Genomic DNA, 23,745 nt, shown 5'->3' with positions numbered 1-23,745 from the left:
TGAATGTATAGAACTGCAACTGATTTCTGTATGTTGGTTTTGCATCCACCAACCTTGCTGAATTTGTTTATTAAGAGTTTTATTTTGGGTGGTGTCTTTAGTGTTTTCTATATATAATGCCATGTCATCTGCAGATAATTTTAGTTTTTCTTTTCAGATTTGGATGCTTTTATCTTTCTTCCCTAATTGCTCTGGCTAGGACTTCCAATACTGTGCTGAATAGAAGTGGCAAGAGCAGGCATCCACATCTTGTTCTTGATCTTAGAGGAAAAGGTTCCAGTTTTTCACTGATGAGTATGATGTTAAGCTACGGGCTTGTCATACATGGTCATATATGGACTTTATTATAATGCTGAGGTACATTCCTTCTATGGTTAATTTTTTGAGTGCTATATCATAAAAGAATGTTGAATTTCATCAAATGCTTTTTCTGCATCTATTGACATGGTCATGATTTTTATCCATTGTTACAATGTGGCGTATTATATTTATTGATGTGCATATGGTGAACCATGCCTGCACTCCAGGGATAAATCCTATTTAGGATGTACGATCCTTTTAAAGTGCTGTTGAATTTGGTTTGCTAGTATTTGTTGAGGATTTTGGTATCTATGTTCATCAGAGACACTGACCTATAGTTTTATTGTTAGTGACCTCATCTGGCTTTGGTATCACAGCAGTGCTAGGCACATAAAATGAGTTTAGAAGCGTTCCCTCTTCCTCAACTTTTTGGAAGAGTTCAAGAAAGACTGACATTAATTCTTCTTCAAATATTTCGTAGAATTCACCTGTCAAGCCATCCAGTCCTGGTTTTTCTTTTTTGGGGGGAGGTTTTTAAAAATTATGGATTCACTCTCATTTGTTATTCATCTGATGATATTTTATATTTCCTTCATGATTCAGTTTTGGAAGGTTTATGTTTCTAGGAATTTATTTATTCTTCTAGATTATCCAATTTATTGGAAATGAAGGCTCACAGGAGTCTCTTATAGTCTTATTGTATTTCTGTGGCATCAGTTTTAATGTCTCCTCTTTCACTTCTTTGAGTCTTTTGTCTTACTCTAAAGGTTTGTCAATTTTGTTTATCTTTTCAAAAAGCAACACCTAGCTTTGTTAGTCCTTACTACTGCTTTTTCTAGTCTGTATTTACTTCTGCTCTAATATTTATTATTTCCTTTCTTCTGCTAACTGTGGGCTTTGAATGTTGTTTTTCTAATTCCTTAGGGTTTAAAGTTAAGTTGTATGAAATTTTTTTTTCTTTTTCTTTTTTTTTTTTTTTATTATACTTTAAGTTCTAGGGTACATGTGCATAACGTGCAGGTTTGTTACATATGTATACTTGTGCCATGTTGGTGTGCTGCACCCATCAACTTGTCAGCACCCATCAATTCATCATTTATATCAGGTATAACTCCCAATGCAATCCCTCCCCCTCCCCCCTCCCCATGATAGGCCCCGATGTGTGATGTTCCCCTTCCCGAGTCCAAGTGATCTCATTGTTCAGTTCCCACCTATGAGTGAGAACATGCGGTGTTTGGTTTTCTGTTCTTGTGATAGTTTGCTAAGAATGATGGTTTCCAGCTGCATCCATGTCCCTACAAAGGACGCAAACTCATCCTTTTTTATGGCTGCATAGTATTCCATGGTGTATATGTGCTTTTGAGATGGAGTCTTGCACTGTCACCTGGGCTGGAGTGCAGTGTGTGATCTCGGCTCACTGCAACCTCTGCCTCCCAGGTTCAAGCAATTCTCCTGCCTCAGCCTCCCAGGCAGCTGGGATTACAGGCAACCACCACCACACCCAGCTAATTTTTTGTAGTTTTAGTAGAGACAGGGTTTCACTATGTTGGCCAGGCTGGTCTCAAACTCCTGACCTCATGATCTGTGTGCCTCTGCCTCCCAAAGTGCTGGGCTTACAGGCGTGAGCCACTGCGCCTGGCCTTTTCTTCTTTCTTAACATTTTTTTGCTATAAATTTTCCTTTTAGTATTACTTTTGCCACTTGCTATACGTTTTGGTAAGTTTTTATTTTTATTTGTATCAAGACATTATTTGACTTCCCCGCCTTTTTTTTTTGAGACAGTCTCGCACTGTCGCCCAGGCTGGAGTGCAGTGGCGGATCGCAGATCACTGCAACCTCCGCCTCCCAGGTTCAAATCATTCTCCTGCCTCAGCCTCCCGAGTAGCTGGGACTACAGGTGTATGCCACCACGTACAGATAATTTTTGCATTTTTAGTAGAGACGGGGTTTCACAATGTTTGGCCAGGATGGTCTCGATCTCTTGACCTTCACCTTTCAAAGTGCTGCGATTACAGGCATGAGCCACTGGCATCTGGCCTTGACTTCCCTTTTAATATTATATTGACTGACATTAATATATCAATTATCAATAGATTATAAATTAGTATAATTAACTGATATTAACATCAATTATATATAGATATTAATATATCAATTAATCGATATGACTTCCCTTTTAATATTTATTGACTTCCATTTCCACATATTTGTAAATTTTCCTCCTTTTATTGATTTCTAGCTTTATATTATTGTGGTCTGAAAAGATATCTGACATGATTTCAATCTTAAATTTGTTAAGACTTGTTTTGTAGCCTAACATGTGATTTATCCTGGAGAATGTTCCATGTCTGCTTGAGAAGAATGTGTAAACTGCTGTTGTTGGATGGAATGTTCTGTATGTATCTGTTAGGTCCATTTGGGCCATAGTTTGGTTAAAATCCAGTGTTTCCTCATTGATTTTCTGTCTAAATGATTTATCCATTGTTGAGAGTGGTGTCTTGATGTCTTCTTTTATTACTATATTGTTTGTTTGTTTTTCCCTTCAGGTATGTTAATATTTGCTTTATGTATTTAGGTGCCCTGATACTGGATGCATATATATTTATAATTGTTATGTCTTCCTGACTGACCCTATCATTCTATAATGACCTTGTCTCTTGTGTCAGTTTTTGACTTAAAGTCTATTTTCTAAGATATAAGTATATAACTTATATACCCAGCACATGGTGGGTTCCTGTTTTTTTAATTCACTCAGCCACTCAATGACTTTTGATGATGGAATTTAATCCATTTATATTTAAAGTAATAATAGGTAAAGACTTACTATTGTCATTTTGTTTGTAGTTTTTTCATTCTTCTCTTGCTGTCTTCCTTTGTGATTTGATGATTTTTTTGTAGTGCTATGTATTTATCTTTTGTGTATCTACTACAGGCATAACTTGGAGATATTGCAGGTTCACTTCCAGACCACTGCGATAAAGTGAATATTGAAATAAAGAAAGTCAAATAATTTTTTGTTTTTCAAGTTAAAAAGCAATATACATACCTTAACTAAAAAATACTTTATTGCTAAAAGATGCTAACAATCACCTGAGTCTTCAGCTAGTTGTAATCTTTGGCTGGTAGAATGTCTTGCCCCAATATTGGATGGCTACTCACTGATCAGGGTAATAGTTGAAGGTTGGAGTGACTGGCAATTTCTTAAAGTAACACAATGAAGTTTGCTGCATCTGTTGACTCTTCCTTTCATGAAAGATTCTTTGTAGCATGCTATGCTGCTTAATAGCTTTTTATTCACAGTAGAGATTGTTCTTACAATTGGACTCCATCCCCTTAAACTCTGCTGCTACTGTATCAGCTAAGTTTATGGAATATTCTTAAAGCCTTTGTTGTTATAATTTCAACAACATTCACAGCATCTTCATTAGAAGTAGATTCTAATCTCAAAAACCACTTTCTTTGTTCATACACAAAAAGCAACTTCTCATGCATTCCAGTTTTATGATGAGATTGCAGCAATTTAGTCAAACCTTCAGGCTTCACTTCCAATTCTAGTTCTCTTGCAATTTTTTACCACATCTAGTGACTTCCTCCACTGAAGTCTTGAAACACTCAAATGATCCATGAGTGCTGGAATTCAACCTCTTACAAAGTCCTGTTAATGTTGATATTTTGATCTCCTCCCATGAATCATGAATGTTCTGAATGGCATCTAGAATGGGTGAATCCTCAGTTTACTTTTCCCAAATCTACCAGAGAAATCACTATCTATGGCAGCTACAATCTTATAAAATGTATTCCTTAAATAATAAGACTTGAAAGTCAAAATTACTCTTGGATCCACAGACTGAAGAACAGATGTTGTGTTCGCAAGCGTGAAAACAACATGAATCTCCTGGTTCATCTGCATCAGAGCTCTTGAGTGACCATGTACATTGTCAATGAGATTAATTTCAAAAGGAACCTTTTTGTAAACAGTACCTCTCCACAGTGGGCTTAAAACGGTCAGTAAATTATGCTGTATACAGATGTGCTATCATCCATGCTTTGTTGTTCCACTTATGGAGCACAGGCAGAGTAGATTTAGCATAATTCTTAAGGGTCCTAGGATTTTTAGAATAGCAAATGAGCATTGGCTTCAACTTAAAAGTGACCAGATGCATTAACCTCTAACGAGAGTCAGCCTGTCTTTTGACGCTTTAAAGTCAGGTATTGGCTTGTCTCTAGCTATCAAAGTCCTAGATGGTATCTTCTTGCAATAGAAGGCTGTTTTATCTACACTGAAAAATCTGTTGTTTACTGTAACCACATTCATCAATGACCTTAGCTAGATCTTCTGCAGCTTCCATGACAGCACCTGCTGACTCAGCTTACATTTTTGTGTAGATAACTTTTTGCTTTAAACCTCATGAACCAACCTCTACTAGTTTCAAGCTTTTTCTCCTGTAGCTTCCTTACCTCTCTCAGCCTTCATAGACTTGAACAGTATTAGAGGCTTACTCTGGATTAGGCTTTGGATTAAGGGAATGTTGTGGCTAGTTTCATCTTCTATCCAGACCACCAAAACTTCATCAGCAATAAGGCCATTTCCCTTTCTTATCACTCATGTGATAGATGGAGTAGCACTTAGACTTTCTTTCAAAAACTTTTCCTTTGCATTCACAACTTGCCTGTTTGGTACAAGAGGCCTAGTTTTTGGCCTATCTGGGCTCTTGAAATGCCTTCCTTATGAAGCTTAATCATTTCTAGCTTTTGACTTGGAGTGAGAGACGTGGGACTCTTCCTTTCACTTAGCAATTAGAGGTCATTGTAGAGTTATTAATAGGCCTAATTTTTTCTTTCTTTCTTTTCTGAGACAGGGTCTTGCTCTGTTGCCCAGGCTGCAGTGCAGTGGTGTAATCACAGCTCACTGCAGCCCTGATTTCCCAGGTTCAAGTGATCTTCCCACCTCAGCCTCCTGAGTAGATGGGAACACAGGTGCACACCACTATGCCCAGCTAATTTTAAAATATTATGTAGGGATGGGGGTCTATGTTCCCCAGGTTGGTCTTGAACTCCTGTGCTCAAGTGATCTTCCTGATGCTGAGATTACAGGTGTGGGCAACTGTGAATGGCCAATTGGCCTAATTTCAATATTATTGTCTTAGGGATTTGGGCAGCTCAATGTGAGGGCAAGAAATGGGGGAAGGGCCAGTCAGTAGTCAGAACACACACAAAATTTATAATTAAATTAGGTATTTTCTATAGGTGTGGTTCGTGGGGTGCCAAAATGATTACAATAGTAACATCAAAGATTACTGACAACAGATCACATCAGATATAACAAGAGTGGGCTCAGCGTGGTGGCTTACACCTGTAATCCAAGCACTCTGGGAAGCCAAGGTGAGGATCTCTTTAGCCCAGGAGTTGAGGTTGCCATTAGCCATGATCATGCCACTGCACTCCAGCCTGGGTGTCAGAGCAAGACACTGTTTCTAAAAAATGACGATGACGACGACAACAACAACAACAACAAAGGTATAATAAGAAACACAATGTGGGCACATGATACTGGACAAATGGTGCCAATATAGTTGCTTGATGCAGGGTTGCCACAACCTTAATTTGTAAAAAACACAATACCTGTGAAGTGCAATAAAGTGAAGCATAATAAAACAAGGTATGCCTGTATATGTTTTTGCTTTATGATTAACATGCGGCTTACATAAATGATCTTATATATATAATAGTGCATTTTAAGATAATATAATTGTATGCAAAAACTGTACACATTTACTCCTGCATACTTTGCTACTGATGTTCTAATTTACATATTTCAATATTACATATCCACTAATTAACTATTGGAGTTATTCTTCATACTGTTGGCTTTTTCTTTTTTTGAGACAGAGTCTTGCTCTGTTGCCCAGGCTGGAGTGCAGTGGCATGATCTTGGCTCACTGCAACCTCCGCCTCCCAGGTTCAAGTGATTCTCCTGCCTCAGCCTCCCAAGTAGCTGGGTTTATAGGTACCCGCCATGCCCGACTACTTTTTGTATTTTTAGCAGAGACAAGGTTTCACTATGTTGGCCAGGCTGGTCTTGAACTCCTGACCTTAGGTGATTCACCTGCTTTGGCCTCCCAAAGTGCTGGGATTATAGGTGTGAGCCATGATGTCCGGCCTAATCCTGTTGCCTTTTAACATTTATACCAGAGTTACAGTGATTTATTAACCAGCAGTACAACATTAGAGTATTCTCTATTTGTTTATATATTCACTAGTGAGTTTTTTACTGTCATGTGCTTTGTGTTATTTATTGTTCCTTTGTTTCATATTGAAGAACTCCCATTAGTATTTCTTGTAAGGCAGTTCTAGTAATGATAAACTTCTTTAGCTTTTGTTTATCTGGTAAAATCTTTCTCTCCATTTTTGAGGGATAGCTTTGCTGGGCATACTATTTTTGGTTGACAGTTTTTTTTTCTTTTCTTTCAGCACTTATCTCACTTACCTTTTGTCTTTGATTTTTGACAATTTGATTATAATATGTGTTGATGTAGACCATTTTGGGTTCATCCTGTTTGGTATTCTTTGACCTTCACATTTCCCTCACCAGATTTGGGAAATTTTCAGTCATTATTTCTTGAAACAGCTGTCTGCTCCTTTTCTACTTCTGTGACGTCCATTGCTTATCTTTGCTTGAGTTCCACAGCTTCACTCCTTTTCATTCTTTTTATTTTGCTCCGCTAACTTGATAATTTCAAATGACCTGTTTTCAAGTTCACTGATTCTTTCTTCTGCTTGATCAAGTCAGCTGCTTGTTGAACTCCTGTAGTGAATTTTTCGGTTCAGTTACTGTATTCTTCAGCACCAGTATTTGCTTCTTTTTAATTGTTTCTCTGTTAACATCCTTACTTTGCTCATGTATTCTTTTCCTGATTTCATTTAGTTTCCTACCAGTGTTTTCACGTAACTCAGTGAGCTTCTTTAACAGGATTAATGTAAATTCTTTGTAGGTAATTAATACATCCACTTTTTTTTTTTTTTTTAAATTGGTTACTAAATAATTATTTTCTTCCTTAGATTGTGTCATGTTTTCTTGATTTTCCATGTTTATTGTATGGCTGCATTGTTGTCTGTGACTTTGAAGAAACAGTACTTTTTCCAGTCTCACAGAGTACTGTTTGCTGTAGGGGGCACCCACCCATTTCCCTTTATTCCTAGCTGTCACAGGCATCCAGGCTCCGCCAGTCCTTTAGTACGTGGCATGAACTGAGATGGAAACCAGCCCTTTGGGTACCATACTGAAAGGCTAGAGACAAGGCTCCCTTCATTTCCCTCCTAAAGGGAAACACTTTGTTCTGAGCCTTTTCCCAATCTTACAGAACAGTGCCAGCTGTAGGAGGCCACTCACCCTTCTTTTGTTCTCAGTTGTTTCAGGCATCTGGGCACTATCAGTTTTTCAGCACTGGATGAGGTGAGACAGAAATTGGCAGGGATGCACTAAAATGCCAGGAGGCCAGATGGCCAAGTGCACGCTCCATTCTTTCCTTTCCCAATGTGGGAGAAGTCATGGGTGATCCTCTGGGCTCTGAACTAAGCTAGTCTGGGGGAGAAGCTGATGTGGGCAAAGTGAATTTGCTCTCCTTACCTATCATGGTGTGGATTTTCTCAGTTATGTATGTGGCTGGGGTGCTACAACTTATTAACCGGATTCTGCATTTCTTATAAAGGTATTTTAGTAGGAGTGTTGTTATTTATTGTTTTGAAACGGAGTCTTGCTCTGTTGCCCAGGCTGGAGTGCAATGGCACGACCCTGGTTCACTGCAACCTCCACATCCTGGGTTCAAGCAATTCTCCTGCCTCAGCCTCCCAAGTAGCTGGGACTACAGGCATGCACCACTCTGCCCTGCTAATTTTTGTACTTTTAGTAGAAATGGGGTTTCACCAAGTTGGCCAGGCTGGTCTTGAACTCCTGACCTCGTGATCCACCTGCCTTGGCCTCCCAAAGTGCTGGGATTACAGGTGTGAGCCACCACGCCTGGCCCAAGTATTGTTATCTTGATGTTTCTATGGGAGAGCAAAGGCTAGGACTTCCCTCTGTCATCTTGCCCTCACGACAGGATTTTTAATTATGTGAAAAAATGCATGATCTAATCAATGGAAAAAGGAATAAAACCATACACAGACTGTTATTCCAATTCTGTAGAAGGATGCATCACATTTTACCAGTGATCATATCTGGTGGACTTTTTTCTTTGTAATTTTCAAGTTTTCTATTATTATAAGCACACATTACTTAAGAATTCAGAAAAAAATGTTAAATTTGATTTACAGAGCCTCTGATTTACTTTAAAATCATTTAAAAAATTAACAAACTGCATTACAGTAAAACTTAACAAGTTAATGTAAAGATTCTCTCTGGAATAGTTCCAGCAATACAATAATTTAAAAATGTTCTAGCAGTGTTAGAAATATGTCATTCAAAGGAAACTGAAAAAAATTCTAATTGCAGCAACAAAATGGTAATAATCCCTTTACAGTATGGTACACAACACATGCACAAACTTTCCCTACATATGTAACGAGAGATATACTTTTAAAGCCAGAAGATTTGTGGGATTATCGAATTCATTCCTCTCCTATTGTAGACAAAGAAAGTGAAGTGACCTGTTTCAGACTACAACACTAGTTAAAGTACAGCGAGGTAGAGAACTGAAGTTTTAATTTCCACTTAGTGATGCTTCTTATAATTAAACCAGGTGCTTGAATACAATGGTTTTATTCAAGTGATAGGAAAAATTATAACACATATTTTAGAGCAGTATAGGATGAACATTTGCAAAAAACACTTTTAGGTACTTATTTTTCAATTCAAAATGAAAATTTATTAAGTGATATGGAAAACAATAATTTAAAAGTTAGAAAAAACAAAAAAAATGACAACTCAAGGGCAGCTTTCAAACGTATGGTGTTGAAACTAGATTATAGACCACATGGTAAAGCCAAGAAAACTGCATGTAACCTCCAAGTGGCTCATTGTTTCAGATGGTAAAAAAGAGACTGAAAAGAACATCTAGGCAGCAATACTGGAACAGAACCTACTGGGCTGTGGTAATAAATAGATGCCTCATTTTGAGGCCAGGAGACTATCCCAGTAATAAATAAGGGAATTGTGCTACATAATCCTTTTAATTAAGGTGAACTCAGTAATCTCAGTTTAATTTATTTACTCATTCATTTATTTATTGTTGAATAGCAAGTGAACTAAAGAAATCAACAGGGTTATTTCCTGCAGAATGTCACAAATAACACTTGCTTAAAAGACATGTAACAAAAAATACTGGAAAAATATTACAGTTGGCTAGAAAGTTTCTTCAATGTACTTTGATTCCCATGGTAATATTGATAGGATAGAACCTATTTACTAGTCCCTATGTAAATCCTAAAATGTGTTGTGAAATGTCACAAAGTCATAAACAGTGCTTGATAATCTTTCTAAAGCATCCAAAAGGCCACATACTATCATCAAAAGAGAATGAATTTCTTCTACTTAATTTTGTCCTTTAACAGTATTTTAAAGTAATGAGTTCCAGATCTAGAGCTAAAGCACATACTTAAGCACTTACAACTTAGAAACAGCCTACACACCGCTCTCCTACAATTTGCTTATTTAATTACTAAAATATGCATATTGTGTGCCAATGACATGAAAAGTTATAGTGGTTAAGTTCTAAATATCCGTGGGCTTATTAGATTGTTGGAATAGAAATAAAGGTTTTAAAAACAACCTTGTTTTTAAAAATTAGATGATACCAAGGAATTACTGATAACTCTGTTAAGGTATCAATGGTATTGTAGAAATGTCCATTACATAGAATGGACATAATTTTCAGACCTGCATACTTTAGTAAGGTAAAATGGCAATGATATCTGGGATATGCTTTAAAATACTTCAGTAAACAAGAAAGTGGCTGGGCGCCGTGGCTCACGCCTGTAATCCCAGCACTTCAGGAGGCCGAGGCGGGCGGATCATGAGGTCAGGAGATCGAGACCAACCTGGCTAACACAGCGAAACTCTGTCTCTAATGAAAATACAAAAAATTAACTGGGCATGGTGGCAGGCGCCTGTAGTCCCAGCTACTCAGGAGGCTGAGGCAGGAGAATGGTGTGAACCCAGGAGGCAGAGCTTGTAGTGAGCCGAGACTGCACCACTGTACTCCAGCCTGGGGCACAGAGCGAAATTCCGTCTAAGAAAAAAAAAAGCAAGCAAGCAAACGTGGTAAAATCTTCAAATTACTGAATCTGAGTGATGGTATTAATGGGGGTTCGTGTGTCTAGTTTTTGTGTTTCTTAAAAATTTCACAAGTAAAATTAGAAAACAAGGCAGTCACTTCTCTAATTGTGTAACCCTAATAATTTCACTTAATTACTCTGTGCTTCAGTTTCACCATCTGTAAAATAGAAATAATAAAAAAGCCTAAATCCTAGAGTTGCTGAATACTGCTGTTAATATAGGAAAGCTAGTTTAGGATTTTAAGGGACGTCAAGAACACATCCACTCAGTCCTCTGAAGCATGGCACTATGAATGGGCATTACCCAGCCCTGTGACCGTGGTGGTGACTCCTGTGGTCTGTGTGTGGATTCTAATAGGACATCGGTATGAAGGTGGGTGGCTTGCGAAGGTGGGGTTAAGATCAAAGACTCTTGCCTCAGGTTACTATGTTTCCTCTTCTTTTCCTTGATCAAAAATTGTCCTTTTGAGGTTTTGAAAAGTAGGTTTCATTTTTGAAGTTATCAGCAACAGTTGAGTAACAAACCAGATTAAAAGGTAGCCCAACTCTGGCCCTTATTTCCTCCCTTATTTGGTTCAACTTAAGGAGTACACGTGATGAGCATCTGCATGGAAAAACATAATTACCTTGGTCTAGTGTCACAGGTGATTAGATCACTGATTTGGATGAAAGGAGAGGAAAAAATCCACATAGGGAATACCATTGGCTTCTTCCTTTCTGCTCAGTCCTACCACATATGGACTTCATATGAGTCCACAGCTCATATGAAGGTTAGACCTAGGCAAATTTCAGGGAGTAATGAGTTTATACGAAGCAGAAAAGTGAAAGAGAAAAAAGAAGAAAAATGAAAATTTCAGGTGACCACAGTAACGAAGACCAGGAAGTTTCTGGGGGCAATTACACAGACTAAGCCAAATTTATATAACACAATATGAACAGAGCACTGCTGTACAAGTGCTTGGTGGTAAAGGAGTTAAACACCAAAGTAAGTTATGTTTTCAGATAATAAACTGTATCTAAACCCTAGCTTTTTTTTTTAGTACAAATCATACACACACACACACACACAAACACACACAAGAAAGAACAACCAAAAAGTGGAAAAATATTTTTAGATGTATTTAGGGAAAAGCAACTAGAAGGGCATTGTAATGTTAGAACATCATATCTAACTTTTTGTACTTTATTCCACTTCTAGAAAACCTCCAGCTAAAAATAAATACAGACCAGGCACAGTGGCTCACGCCTGTAATCTCCGCACTTTGCGAGGCTGAGGCAGGTGGATTGCCTGAGCTCAGGAGTGCGAGATCACCCTGGGCAACATGGTGAAACTCCGTCTTTACTAAAAACACAAAAATTAGTCGGCCTTGGTGACATGCGCCTGTAGTCTCAGCTACTCAGGAGACTGAGGCAGGAGAATTGCTTGAACCCAGGAGGCGGAGGTTGCAGAGAGCCAATATTGCGCCACTGTGTTCCAGCCTGGGCGACAGAGCTAGACTCTATCTCCAATAAAACAATAAAACAAAAAACAAAGTAAGTACAGAATCAGACTACTCATCATTTCTGTTGCTCATGCCCTCGTCTAAGCCACCATTACTTCTTGCCTGGATTATTGCAACAATCTCCTAACTCTGCTTATTGCTTCCACCCTTGCCCTACTACAAGCTATTCCTAACACATTAGACAGACTGATCCTTTTGAAATGTCAGATCACATCACTGTCTTGGCTCAAAACCCTCTCATGGCACCTCATCTAAGAGTATAAGTCAAAGTCCTTACAAGAGCCTCACAAATGCCTACAGATTTCCATATCACCTTCCCCCTTACCTGGCTGACCTCTTCGACATTTCATTGCTTTCCATGCTGTGTCTTTTTCTTTTTTCACCCTTCATAAGAATTTATTACCAGGTAGAGTGTAAAACAATAAAGCTTCTAAATGGTGACATAAGAGAGTATCTTTTTGACTTTGCAGATTTTTTTCTAACAAAGTTTTTGTTTCAATAGAACACAAAAATCTCTACCCATAAAGGAACAAAACGATAAACTGGAATTTTTAAAATTAACTTCTAAATATTAAAAAATGCTTAAGGCTTGGCGCGGTGGCTCATGCCTGTAATCCTAGCACTTTGGGAAGCCGAGGCGGGTGGACCACAAGGTCAGGAGTTTGAGACCAGCCTGGCCAACGTAGTGAAACCCCGTCTCTACTAAAAATACAAAAATTAGCTGGGTGTGGTGGCATGTGCCTACAGTTCCAGTTACTTGGGAGGCTGAGGCAGGAGAATTGCTTAAACCTGGGAAGCGGAGGTTGCAGTGAGCCGAAACCACACCATTGCACTCCAGCCTGGGTGACAGAGTGAGACTCCATCTCAAAAAAAAAAAAAAGAGCTTAATATAATGACAGAATTTTGTAATAACTACAACTATCAAAGGACTCATTTAGGACATATAAAAAGTTATCAGAAAAATACAAATTAAAAGTACAATGTAATACACTTGAAATTAAAAACACTGACACTTGCTAACACGTTAGTAAGACTGGAAAAACTGGAACTCATATATATTACTGATGAGAGTATCAAATAGACAACTCATTTTGAAAAGTTTTTTGGTTATTTCTACTAAAGCTGAGCACATGTATATGTTATGATCCAGAAATTTCATTCCTAGGTATAAGTCCAATATGAATGACTACATTAATGCACTAAAAAGAAGTGCACAAATATGTATAAAGATAGCAGCAATGATCATTAAATACAAAAACTGGGAACAATTCATATGTCCATCAGCAATACAATAAATTACGGTCTACTCATCAATGACAATTAATGAACAACTATTATATTGAGGTCTCAGACATACAACATTGAGCAACAGAGGTCAGACTCTAAAGATAACATACGGTATAATCTCACTTATATGAAATCCAAAAAGAGGTAAAACTAACTCACGGTGTTAGAAGTCAGGATAGGCCAGGCGCGGTGGCTCAAGCCTGTAATCCCAGCACTTTGGGAGGCTGAGACGGGCGGATCACGAGGTCAGGAGATCGAGACCATCCTGGCTAACACGGTGAAACCCCGTCTCTACTAAAAAAAAAAAATACAAAAAACTAGCCGGGCGAGGTGGCGGGCGCTTGTAGTCCCAGCTACTCGGGAGGCTGAGGCAGGAGAATGGCGTGAACCCGGGAGGCGGAGCTTGCAGTGAGCCGAGATCGCGCCACTGTACTCCAGACTGGGCGACAGAGCGAGACTCCGTCTCAAAAAAAAAAAAAAAAAAAAAAAAAAGAAGTCAGGATAATGGCTACCTTTGAGGTAAGGGAGTGGTAACTGGTAGGGGGCACAAAGGGAACTTCTAGGGCTCTAGCAATGTTCTATTTCTTTGTAAAAAAATTACAACAACTTTTATTTCAGAATCAGGGGGTACATGTACAGGTTTGTTACAAAGGTATATTGTGTAATGCTGAGGTCTGAGGTAAAAATGAATCCATCACCCAGGAGTGAGCATAGTATCCAACTGTTACCCTGCTGCCTCCCTCTCCACTCCCGTATTCCCCAGTGTCTACTGTTCCTATTTTTATAACTATGTGTACTCAATGTTTAGCTCCTACTTGTAAGTGAGAATGTGTGGTATTTGGTTTTCTGTTTCTGTGTTAGCTTAGGATAATGGTTTTCACCATGCTGTCTTTAAAACATGTCGTACTTGCACTACAGAGCTACTCCACTTAGTGCTACTTCTGTCTGGAATCACTTGCCCCAAAGAGACACACGGCTTGCTCCCTCCCTACCTTCAAATATCACTTCAGCAGTTGAGACCTTCCTTAACTTCCCTATTTTAAATAGCAACACTCCTAAGTCCACCATTCTCATCTCCCTTCACTGATTTATATTTCTTCGTAGCATATATTACCAACTGAGACACTATAATTTCACTTAATGTGTTTTCTGTCTTCTTTTCCATAAGAAAAAGCTCTATGATGGCAGGGCCTTTTGATTATTGCTATATCTCCAAATACTAAAACAGGGTCTGGCATTCAAAAATATTTGTTGAATAGTATATTTACCTTAGTTCACAACAAAAATTAGTCTATTTAGCTACATCTCACACATCACAAATTTAGGGGGCAGACCAGTTTTCAGTGACATTATACATTAGGAATCCCTCTAAAACAATATATTTTCCCAGAAAACTAAAAATCCCATTCTCAATTATTTCTTTGACGTAGTATATAGTACCAGTGGAAAACCGCAAAATGCAGCTACCTTATATTAGAGTTAATATAGCTAAGTCAAATTAGCTGTAGAAACAGTAAACAGAAACAAACAACTTAAGTATGTATGCTGGGTGTGGTGACTCAGGCCTGTAATCCCAGCACTTTGGGAGGCCAAGGTAGGCGGATCATGAGTTTGGGAGATAGAGACTATCCTGGCCAATATAGTGAAACCCCATCTCTACTAAAAATACAAAAATTAGCTGGGCGTGGTGGCGCGTGCCTGTAATCCCCGCCACTTGGGAGGCTGAGGCAGGAGAATCACTTCAACCCGGGAGTGGGAGGTGGAAGTGAGCTGAGATCGTGCCACTGCACTCTAGCCTGGTGACAGTGAGACTCCATCTCAAAAAAAATGTTTATTAAAATTCCACTGAAATGAGATATCTTGTTTTCTGTGCTGCACAAGAATTTCCTTATGAATTAAACAACCATCACAATTTTTTATTGTCTTCTTCTTCTTCTCAGACTCCTGTTGGGACTGTTTAGCACAATTGTGACCCAATGCTTGAGATTTCAGACCTGATGACCTTGTTCTCTCTTCTCTGGGTCAGAATTGGGGAACTTCATCTATGGTAGTAAATGTTGGTAAGTTTCTTTTCATTCCAGAGGATCCAAAATTATTTCTTTAATACATAGGAACAATAGAAAAATGCAAACTGCAGCCACCTTAGAGTTATTACAGCTAAGAAGAATTAAGTTATGGAAACACAAAAGAACATGGTTCTTTAAAAAGATGCTCTTAAACACATTAAAATCTTTTCCAATGCCATAAAAGATATCGTGACATATAATATTTTTCCTTTTTTAAATTAATAAAAGCTAAAATAATCCACCATCATTGCATGAAATTATCTCATGCTGGTTCTATTCTTCTTAGTCCACTTTCAGTATCATGTTTTAACATCCACATTATACTCTTTTAATAACATTATTTCCTTTCCTCACAAATGCTAATGAATGATCATAGCCAAATCAAATGAACACAAATAATTTAGAGCTTCCCAACCTGTCTCCCTACTTTCTCTCTTGGTCCTTAAGTCGCTCATAAAATGGCCAGAGTGATTGTCTTAAAATACAAATGATATCACATTATTCTTGTCCTCAAAATTTTTTTCAGTGACTTCTTCTATCCTTAGAATATGTTCCAAACTTCATTAAATAAGCCTACATAAATCCAATCCTTCCTTCTGCTTCTCAGAACTCATCATGGCACCATTTTCATCCTCACTTGCCACAGCCCTCTCACACTTTCTTTTCTACTGCTCGAACAGACCAAAGATTTGTCTGGTTAAAGACCTTTGTGCTTACTGTTTCTTGTGTGTGGAATGCTATTTGCTCAGATCTTCAGATGGGCAACTCTTGGTCATTCATGCTGCAGCTCAAATATCCTTCTCAAAAGAGGTTTCCCCTGACTACCTAATGTTGCCACCTAGTCACTATTACATCCTTCTGTTTTATTTTCACAACCTGAAATAATCTTTCTTTCTTTTGTCTACTTGTTTCTTTCTTCCTCCTTTAGAATGACTCCATGAGAACAGGAAGTATGTCTTCCCTGCCTGGCACATAGTACGCTCTCAATAATTGGAGGAAAAAAACCACAGATTTTCTAAAACTATCATTTCAGCTCCTAAATAAATTGATCGAGTTTGGTGAACTCTCCCAAGGCTGCCTCAGAACTAACAAATTAAAATGGAGATGTTTAATCATTCCACTCAAAAGCTGCTTAACACCCTCATTTAACAGTCAAAAAATTTTAACTTTTTTTCCCTTGAGTTTTACAACCTATTCCATGTATCAGTTGCCAATACAGCTGTGGAATAAAAAGTCCTAAAACCTCTCAAAACAGCCTTCCAGGAGGTTAGTTTCTTCAGCCTTCCTTCTCAATAACTTTGAGGCTATCCCTAAGGAAACTCTTTGTCAGCTTTTAGGTAAGGAGTCTGCTGGGAATGCAGTGCTACAGGAAACTAATTCTTGGACAGGGCAGATTGGTCACAGGGCCAGTATATTTTAATATAATTATTCTGTAAATGGGCTTTTTAAAGTAAATAATGAAACAAAGTAAGCTGTCAGAAATGAAACATTGTTATACATATTTATTATACTACCACAGGAGAAATATTTCAAGAAAAATAAGGCTAAAAACTGTTGGAGATAATACCTTCAAGGCATTTTCTACCATCTTAGGTAGTAATCTGAAATGTCCAAAGAATTTTTAACTCATTTTAAAATGCATTTTTAGGCAGGGCGCAGGGGATCACACCTGTAATCTGGGAGGCAGAAGTAGGATAATCATATGAGGTCAGAAATTACAGACCAGCCTGGGCAACACAGTGAGACCCTGTCTTTACTCAAAATTAAAAAAAAGTATACCAGCCAGGCATAGTGGTGCATGCCTGTAGTCCTAGCTACTAGGGAGGCTGGGGTGGGCGGATCATTTGAGCCCAGGCATTTGAGGCTGCAGCGAGCTATGATCACGATTGCTCCATCCTGAGTCATAGAGCAAGATTCTGTCTCAGAATATTTTTAAATGGTTTTATTATTGTTTCCTGGTATGAAACAATACAAAGGTAAGATTCTCCCTCACTGTGCATGCCAAATCAACAAGACCCAAATCTAAGCATTATTAATAGATCCTGTTTCACTTACAGGGTATATAAGCAGAGTCATGAAATGGTCAATTTACATACAAGCAGTTAGAGCTATACCCAGAATATTTAAAAGAAAATCAATCTTATACAAAATTTCTCTGGTCTGTTACAATATGCATTCTTTTTTTTTTTTATTTTTTGACATGGAGTCTGGCTCTGTCACCCAGGATGGGGTGCACTAGCAGGATCTCCACTCACTGCAACTTCCGCCTCCCAAGTTCAAGCGATTCTACTGCCTCAGCTTCCTGAGTAGCTGGGATTACAGGTGTGCACCGCCACACCCAGTTAATTTTTGTATTTTTAATAGAGATGGGGTTTTGCCATGTTAACTATGCTGGTCTCAAACTCCTGACCTCAAGTGATCCACCTGCCTTGGCCTCCCAAAGTGCTGGCATTACAGGTGTGAGCCACTAACCCTGGTCAACAACACGAATTCTTAAAAAAAGAAAAAAAAAAAAGTACTGCCCCCTAATAGCATTTCACCCAAGAAGAGCTTATGTAAAACATTTATACAGCCCATAAAAGCACAAACCAGATGAAGACAATGTGCCTGTGGCTACTGTTTAGGTATTTTTAGTGACTGAGTCCATTACCTATTATCATAAATCTCACCATGAACTCGTTTTTCCTAAGGAGTCTGAAATACAGCATTTCAATAGGCAGTACTCAACCTGACAACTGGTTTGAATGCTAAAAATGCATTTATAGATTTGTTGTTTTGCACTTCTAGGTACGATTTCTTATAGAACGACTACAGAAGAAATTCAGCCTATGTGACCTAAAATACAGTTGAATGAGTACTTACTGCCTTTCTGTTCTTACTTTTCATGAAGAAGACAGGTATCCTAGTGCCCCGTAGAGAAGGAATTTCTGAAACGTGAAGGACTGTGTTTTACCCTCAAAGAGGCACTTCTGCACCTTCTTTATCCTTATTAGTTGTTCCTAAAACCTAAGATACAGGTATGGCAACTATAATCACTGTGAGAATACATGTACATATATAACCCGGGAATCATGCAAAGCAAAACACCAATTGTCCTCTCTGAAGATCAGTACCCTTGAAAAGTTCCCACAATTCAAGTTTATACTTTTAGTTATTTTCCTGAGGGACATGAAAATAACTGGAACAAAACAAAATAACAGTCTGAATTGTATGAACTGCATAAAGGAATTCAGCACAAAGCCTGGAAGCAGAATGCTTATGATCTGGTATGATTCACACCCCCTCTTTTCTACTTATAGAATGGCAGAGATCATAAAGCAAAACCATTGTAAATTTAACTCGGAATATAAAGAGCAATGTCAAATGTCCCAAGTCTATAGTTTAAGTGATTATAGAAAGAAATAATAGGCTTTACAAGTCACTGAATAAACAACCTGGTTTAAAACATTTTCAGACTTGTTAAAATTTAAAGGAAACTAGTCCTATTTATGGATTTAATATTCATATTAACTTTTCCAATATCACTGGAGTATCTCAAAACACTTTCAACAATAAAGATGAGATTAACTTATTTCCAAACATATGAATAGAATTTTTAAAAACCCTTTGATGTATCACTAGTACAAACAACATGCAATTACACTACACTTTAATTTGAGACACACAGAATGAATATGCTACCAAAGCAGCACGACATACAGCACCATGCTAATAGTAGATGACAAGCAAACCTGAAAATTAGGGATGACAGGTGTGATGTTTTTGCATAGAAGCGATAGCTGACCCAGAAGGGCAGACATGGGTGGCCTTAGAGAGAAGCAGATTGGGATGTTAATAAAAATTGTAGGGGTAAGGAAGAGAAGGACAGGAGAATTAAGCTACAAAGATGTGAAATACCTCCATTTTGCCTATGTGTTATCCACCCATCCAACCAACCAGTTATTAAAATACTTAAAAAGAACTAGACACTGCTGAAGGCTTGTTCTTACTTGGGTCAAAGGCACATACATTGTTTGGATGGTTGGATAAAAATGCAATTTGATCTCAGTACAGAAAAATCTAATTGGTACTCACTCACTGAATTCACCCTCAACCTTGGTCTCATTAGTAAGTGCTCACTGACTGAAACTTTGCAACTTTTGGGTCAGTTGGTCCTCTAGCGATACATTCAACTCTGAGAAAGTCTCTAACCTAATTAAGACCTGTTTTTAGCTTCAATGGCCTCTCCTGCCAGATAAAACCAAAGTAACGAAATGGAATGTCTGGCGAAAAGCTGGGGAAACACACACAGGCAACTGGAATAATGGAGCATATCCCAGATACAACTTGGAGCTATATGCTTATCTCTTGACTTCTGGATTAAGACACAGAATAATGGTGCATATATATATATATATAACCTTATAATATATCTATATATCTATATATATCTCCTAGCATTAAACCAGGGACTGCTTTTAACCTTGTTCAACATAATGTTCAGTATATTTACTGCAAAAGGACACACTTTTGGAGAAAAACTATGTCGTACAGCAATGTGCAAATCACTTGATCCTATAAAGGGTCAGTTTCCTTTCTATAAAACAGGGATATTAATTATTGCCCTGCCTTACAGTGTCACTGAGAGGCTCAAATAACACAGTGAATGTGAAACTGCTGAAGTGTTTTTACTATGTAAGGCGCTCCTTTTGTGAACTTCTAAACTTTCTTCTAATAAGAGTTTTACTGTAAGGTTCTTTAGAATATCCATATACAGAAGATATAAATTAATAAGGTTTTGGAGGTGGTGATAGAGAAAAATGATGATTGGAAGGGATACTGGGTCAGAACATAAGGTGTTGGTTCCAGAATTACAGGGAAGTCCTGATGCAAAACCAGAAGAGTTACGAGCTTACCCTCTGCAGACCCTGGCCAACTCCCTCGCTGCCCACCCCCCTCCTCCGCCCGACTGTTACTTTTAAGTGAACTACTGGGGACAAGTTGTTGAGTGTGGGGGTGTATGGGGAGGGTCTTTCAACCCTGAAGATCAACTTCTTCCCCAATCCCTTTAACAAACACTCCTCCTTCTTCTCTTCGGGCCTTGTTCAGTTAGCTGAAACTATTTCTGGTAAGAAAACGCCTGTTACAAAATTTCTTTTACGCAGCGTCCTATGAGTACTCCTTCCCCCACAATGAACTATTTCTAACAGACAGATTCAGACTCAGAAAATCAAGTTATGTGTATGTTTTGTTTCTTCCAAGGCTCACCCACAGGCCTCACCCTCCCAGCCTTAACTCTCCCATCTATAAAACGAAAAATGACGGCGCCTGTCAGCTCCATCCCACGGCCACCGAGAGGATGAATGAGTGCCTAGAAGGCGCCAGAAGTGGTGTCTGTTAAACACCCAGTCCACCACTGTTTATGAAGTATCATGATGAGTCCCGTTATGCCCTTCCGCTCAAGGAAACCGCCTGGTTAGAACCAACACTCTCCGTCACTGAAGAAGGCAACGCTGAAGTTGGCCGGGCGCCTATTACGCACAGAATCTATGTCGGGGTGCGGGAATGGAGCCCCCTCCAGTTACAGGGCGGGGCGGGACTCACGGCAAGCCTACCTGTTGTTCCGGATGCTGACCAGGACGCAAAGCACCAGCTCCAAGTAGGTGCGCAGCACTTCCAGCCAACGAGCAGAGAGCTGCAGGGCCTCGACTTCCTCCCCTCCAGTCCCGGTGTCCGCGCCACCTCCGTCTCCCGGGCCGCCGCCGCTTAGGTAGTTCTCCGCGGCGAATTCAACACGCAGCTCCCGCACGAACCAGCCGCACTTGCGCATGAGGAATTCCAGCCGAGGCTGCTCCGCGAGCGAGACGCGGAGGCAGATGCGGAGCTGGGGCCAGAGGGCCGGATAGAAGAGACACTCACGCCAGTGCGAGCAGGAGGCCGAGGCCCGCAGCCGGTCGGGCGCCGGCAGAAAGGAGAAGATGTGCACGATCAGCTCGCTGGGCAACGACGCAGCGCCCGCCGCCTGCCCGCACAGAGCCATCCGGCCCCGTCGCCGGGTGCCGGCTTCCGGCCGCCCCCGCAGTACCCGGAGCAGCCCCCGCAGCCGTCGCAGCTGCTGCCGCCGCAGCCGCCGCCACCGCGCCACCCGGGCGGCCCCGGCTCGGGTTCGAGCTCCCGGCGGTCGGGGCTGCGGCACTGGCACTGACAAGAACAACAACATCAATGACAAGGAAGAAGGGGGCGGAACCGTCGTGGGTCTCGGCGGAACCAAGTAGAGCACAAGTTGTAGAGAGGGGGAAAGGCCTCTGCGGGCGTGGCCTCTCGGAGCCAGCCTCTGTTCTCTCAAACTCTACTCAAGTGCGTCCGAGGCTGGCACACTCAATAACTGCAATGCCCTCCCTCCTAAAGTTCAGTGGCCCGGAAGCCTCAAGGCATACTGTAAGGGAAAGGCAGCCCTCCCTGCGCCAGTCGGGGGACACAGAGAAGTGGTAGGAGCTGAACTTGACGTCGCCGCAGGTGGGAGGAGTCCGGCGCGCACCAGCGCGACTTCCGGAAGAGGGGAGCGCCCGATTGCCTGTAGGGACGGGAGACGCGGCACGTGATCTCTGACGCACGCAGACCGCGGGGCGGGGCGGCACTGGGCGGGGTGGAACCAGCACTTGGCGCCCCTTACGGCTTAGGGCGGCCGCTGCGCCCAGTCACATCCGTAAGTCGGTGAATTTTGGCGCTCCGTGGATGGAGGTGGCGGTACTCTGGCTTATTGCGAGAGGTCGTCACGCTTCTCTGTAAAACGTTTCTCAGTTTGGGCTGAGGAGCCTAAGCCCAAGTGGCGGCATGCAGGGTCTTTCTCAGCCATCCCACCTGCCCAAAGTAGGGTTAAGAATTCCTGAGATTGCGCCTGTGAGAGGGAGCAGGAGGACGGGCTGGCTAACCCCAGCGGGCTGTGCTGGGAGGGGCGGCGTGGGGCGTGGCAGAGGCCGCTAGTGGACCTGCCCCCTCGGTCCGACCACGAAGGTGGACTTTCGCGCACTCGCTAGTGTGTGGGGAAGCAGTGAGGACAGCGTCACCCTTTGGATTCAAAGGGAGAGAAAAAAATTGGCAAATGAGTCTGAGATCCGCAGGTTGTTACCAGCCTCTTCTCCAGGGCTTGAGGAAGGGTCTCTGTTCCCAGGGCTGAGATTTAAGTCTCATTGAAGAGAAGTTCACAGTGATGACAGAGCTTTGATTTTCTTTTTCTTCTTTTCTTCTTCTTTTTTTGCCTGTTACCCCTAACTTAGATTGTCTAAATCATGTCCCTAACTTCACCACAGCCTACCTGCGAAGTAAACTCTGGTTGCAAAGAGTGGTGAAGTCAGAAAGGATTAAGTGACTTTATGTAATAACCGAGGGTTGCTGCTTTAGGGAGGCTGCCTCTTTATGTAATAATTGAGGGTTGCTTTAGGGAGGCTGTGATTTTGGAACAGCCTCGTTCTTTTGTGGTAAACACCAAGACTTTTTTGTTGTTGTTTTAAGGGGCGGAGAATTTAATAGGCAAGAAAGAAGGAAGAAGTAGGAAGGAAGAAGCTCCCCTCTACAGAGACAGACGGAGGGGGCCTCCAAAGCCGGAAGAGGAGACCCCCCCCCGCCCCGTTCTAGATGTTCTTAACCCTTTGAGGGCAAAGCTCTCCGTTCATGTTTCTTAATGCCTTGCACATACCAGTTTGCCAACAACATGATGTTATTTATCAGTTGTGATAGGTTACTTCTCCGAGCCCCTGCTTGCAAGAGTTTTAGGTAATTATACCTTATTAATTTTAATGAACACTTAGAGGGCGACCCCAGCCGTGGGTTCGGCAGGATGAAACACTACCCATTTACCAGTTTAGAGACATTTAGGTCGTTTCCAGTTATGAATACTGTGAACATTCATGTACAAGTCTTTGTGTGGATGTATGTTTTAATTTGTCTTGGTTAGATAACCTAGGAATGAAAGTGGTGGGTCGTAGGGTAGTTCTGTGAATAACTTTTTGAGAAACTGGGAAACTTTTCCAAAGTGGCTACATCATTTTTCATTCCCACCGGCAATGTATGAGAGTTTTCAGTTCTGACTTTTTTTTTTTTAATATTCTAGAAATACACTCTAATTTGAGATTGATACTTGTTTCTTAGCATTTTGCTAGCAACAAGCTACCTCCTTGGATATCGTTAATAATTAGTCTTTAATTATTAAGAATGGTTCCTGAGTAAAATGAAAATATGTCAGTCTGCCATAAATGAAATTCATTAGTTTAGAATTTCAAACTTTCTTATTAAATGAAGTGTGGTAGGACTCCTGTTTTAATAACTGAAAGCTAAATAAT

General features: G+C 40.3%; 1 protein-coding gene across 1 annotated transcript in view; it reads right to left on the bottom strand.

Annotated features, from left to right (window-relative positions):
• FBXO33 (F-box protein 33) overlaps positions 1-21,963 on the bottom strand; it is a 32,004-nt gene extending 10,041 nt beyond the window's left edge. The window contains exon 1 of the mRNA XM_010356640.2: positions 21,022-21,963. Within this exon, the coding sequence (XP_010354942.2) occupies positions 21,022-21,626 (605 nt within the window). The 5' untranslated portion in view covers positions 21,627-21,963. The remainder of the gene's footprint in view (positions 1-21,021) is intronic.
• Between the last annotated feature and the right edge of the window lie 1,782 nt (positions 21,964-23,745).

This window comes from Rhinopithecus roxellana, chromosome 5 (genome assembly GCF_007565055.1).
Source record: "Rhinopithecus roxellana isolate Shanxi Qingling chromosome 5, ASM756505v1, whole genome shotgun sequence".
Taxonomy (NCBI): domain Eukaryota; kingdom Metazoa; phylum Chordata; class Mammalia; order Primates; family Cercopithecidae; genus Rhinopithecus; species Rhinopithecus roxellana.
The sequence above is the reverse complement of the archived record's forward strand: the minus strand, read 5'-3'. Positions and strand labels throughout refer to the sequence as shown.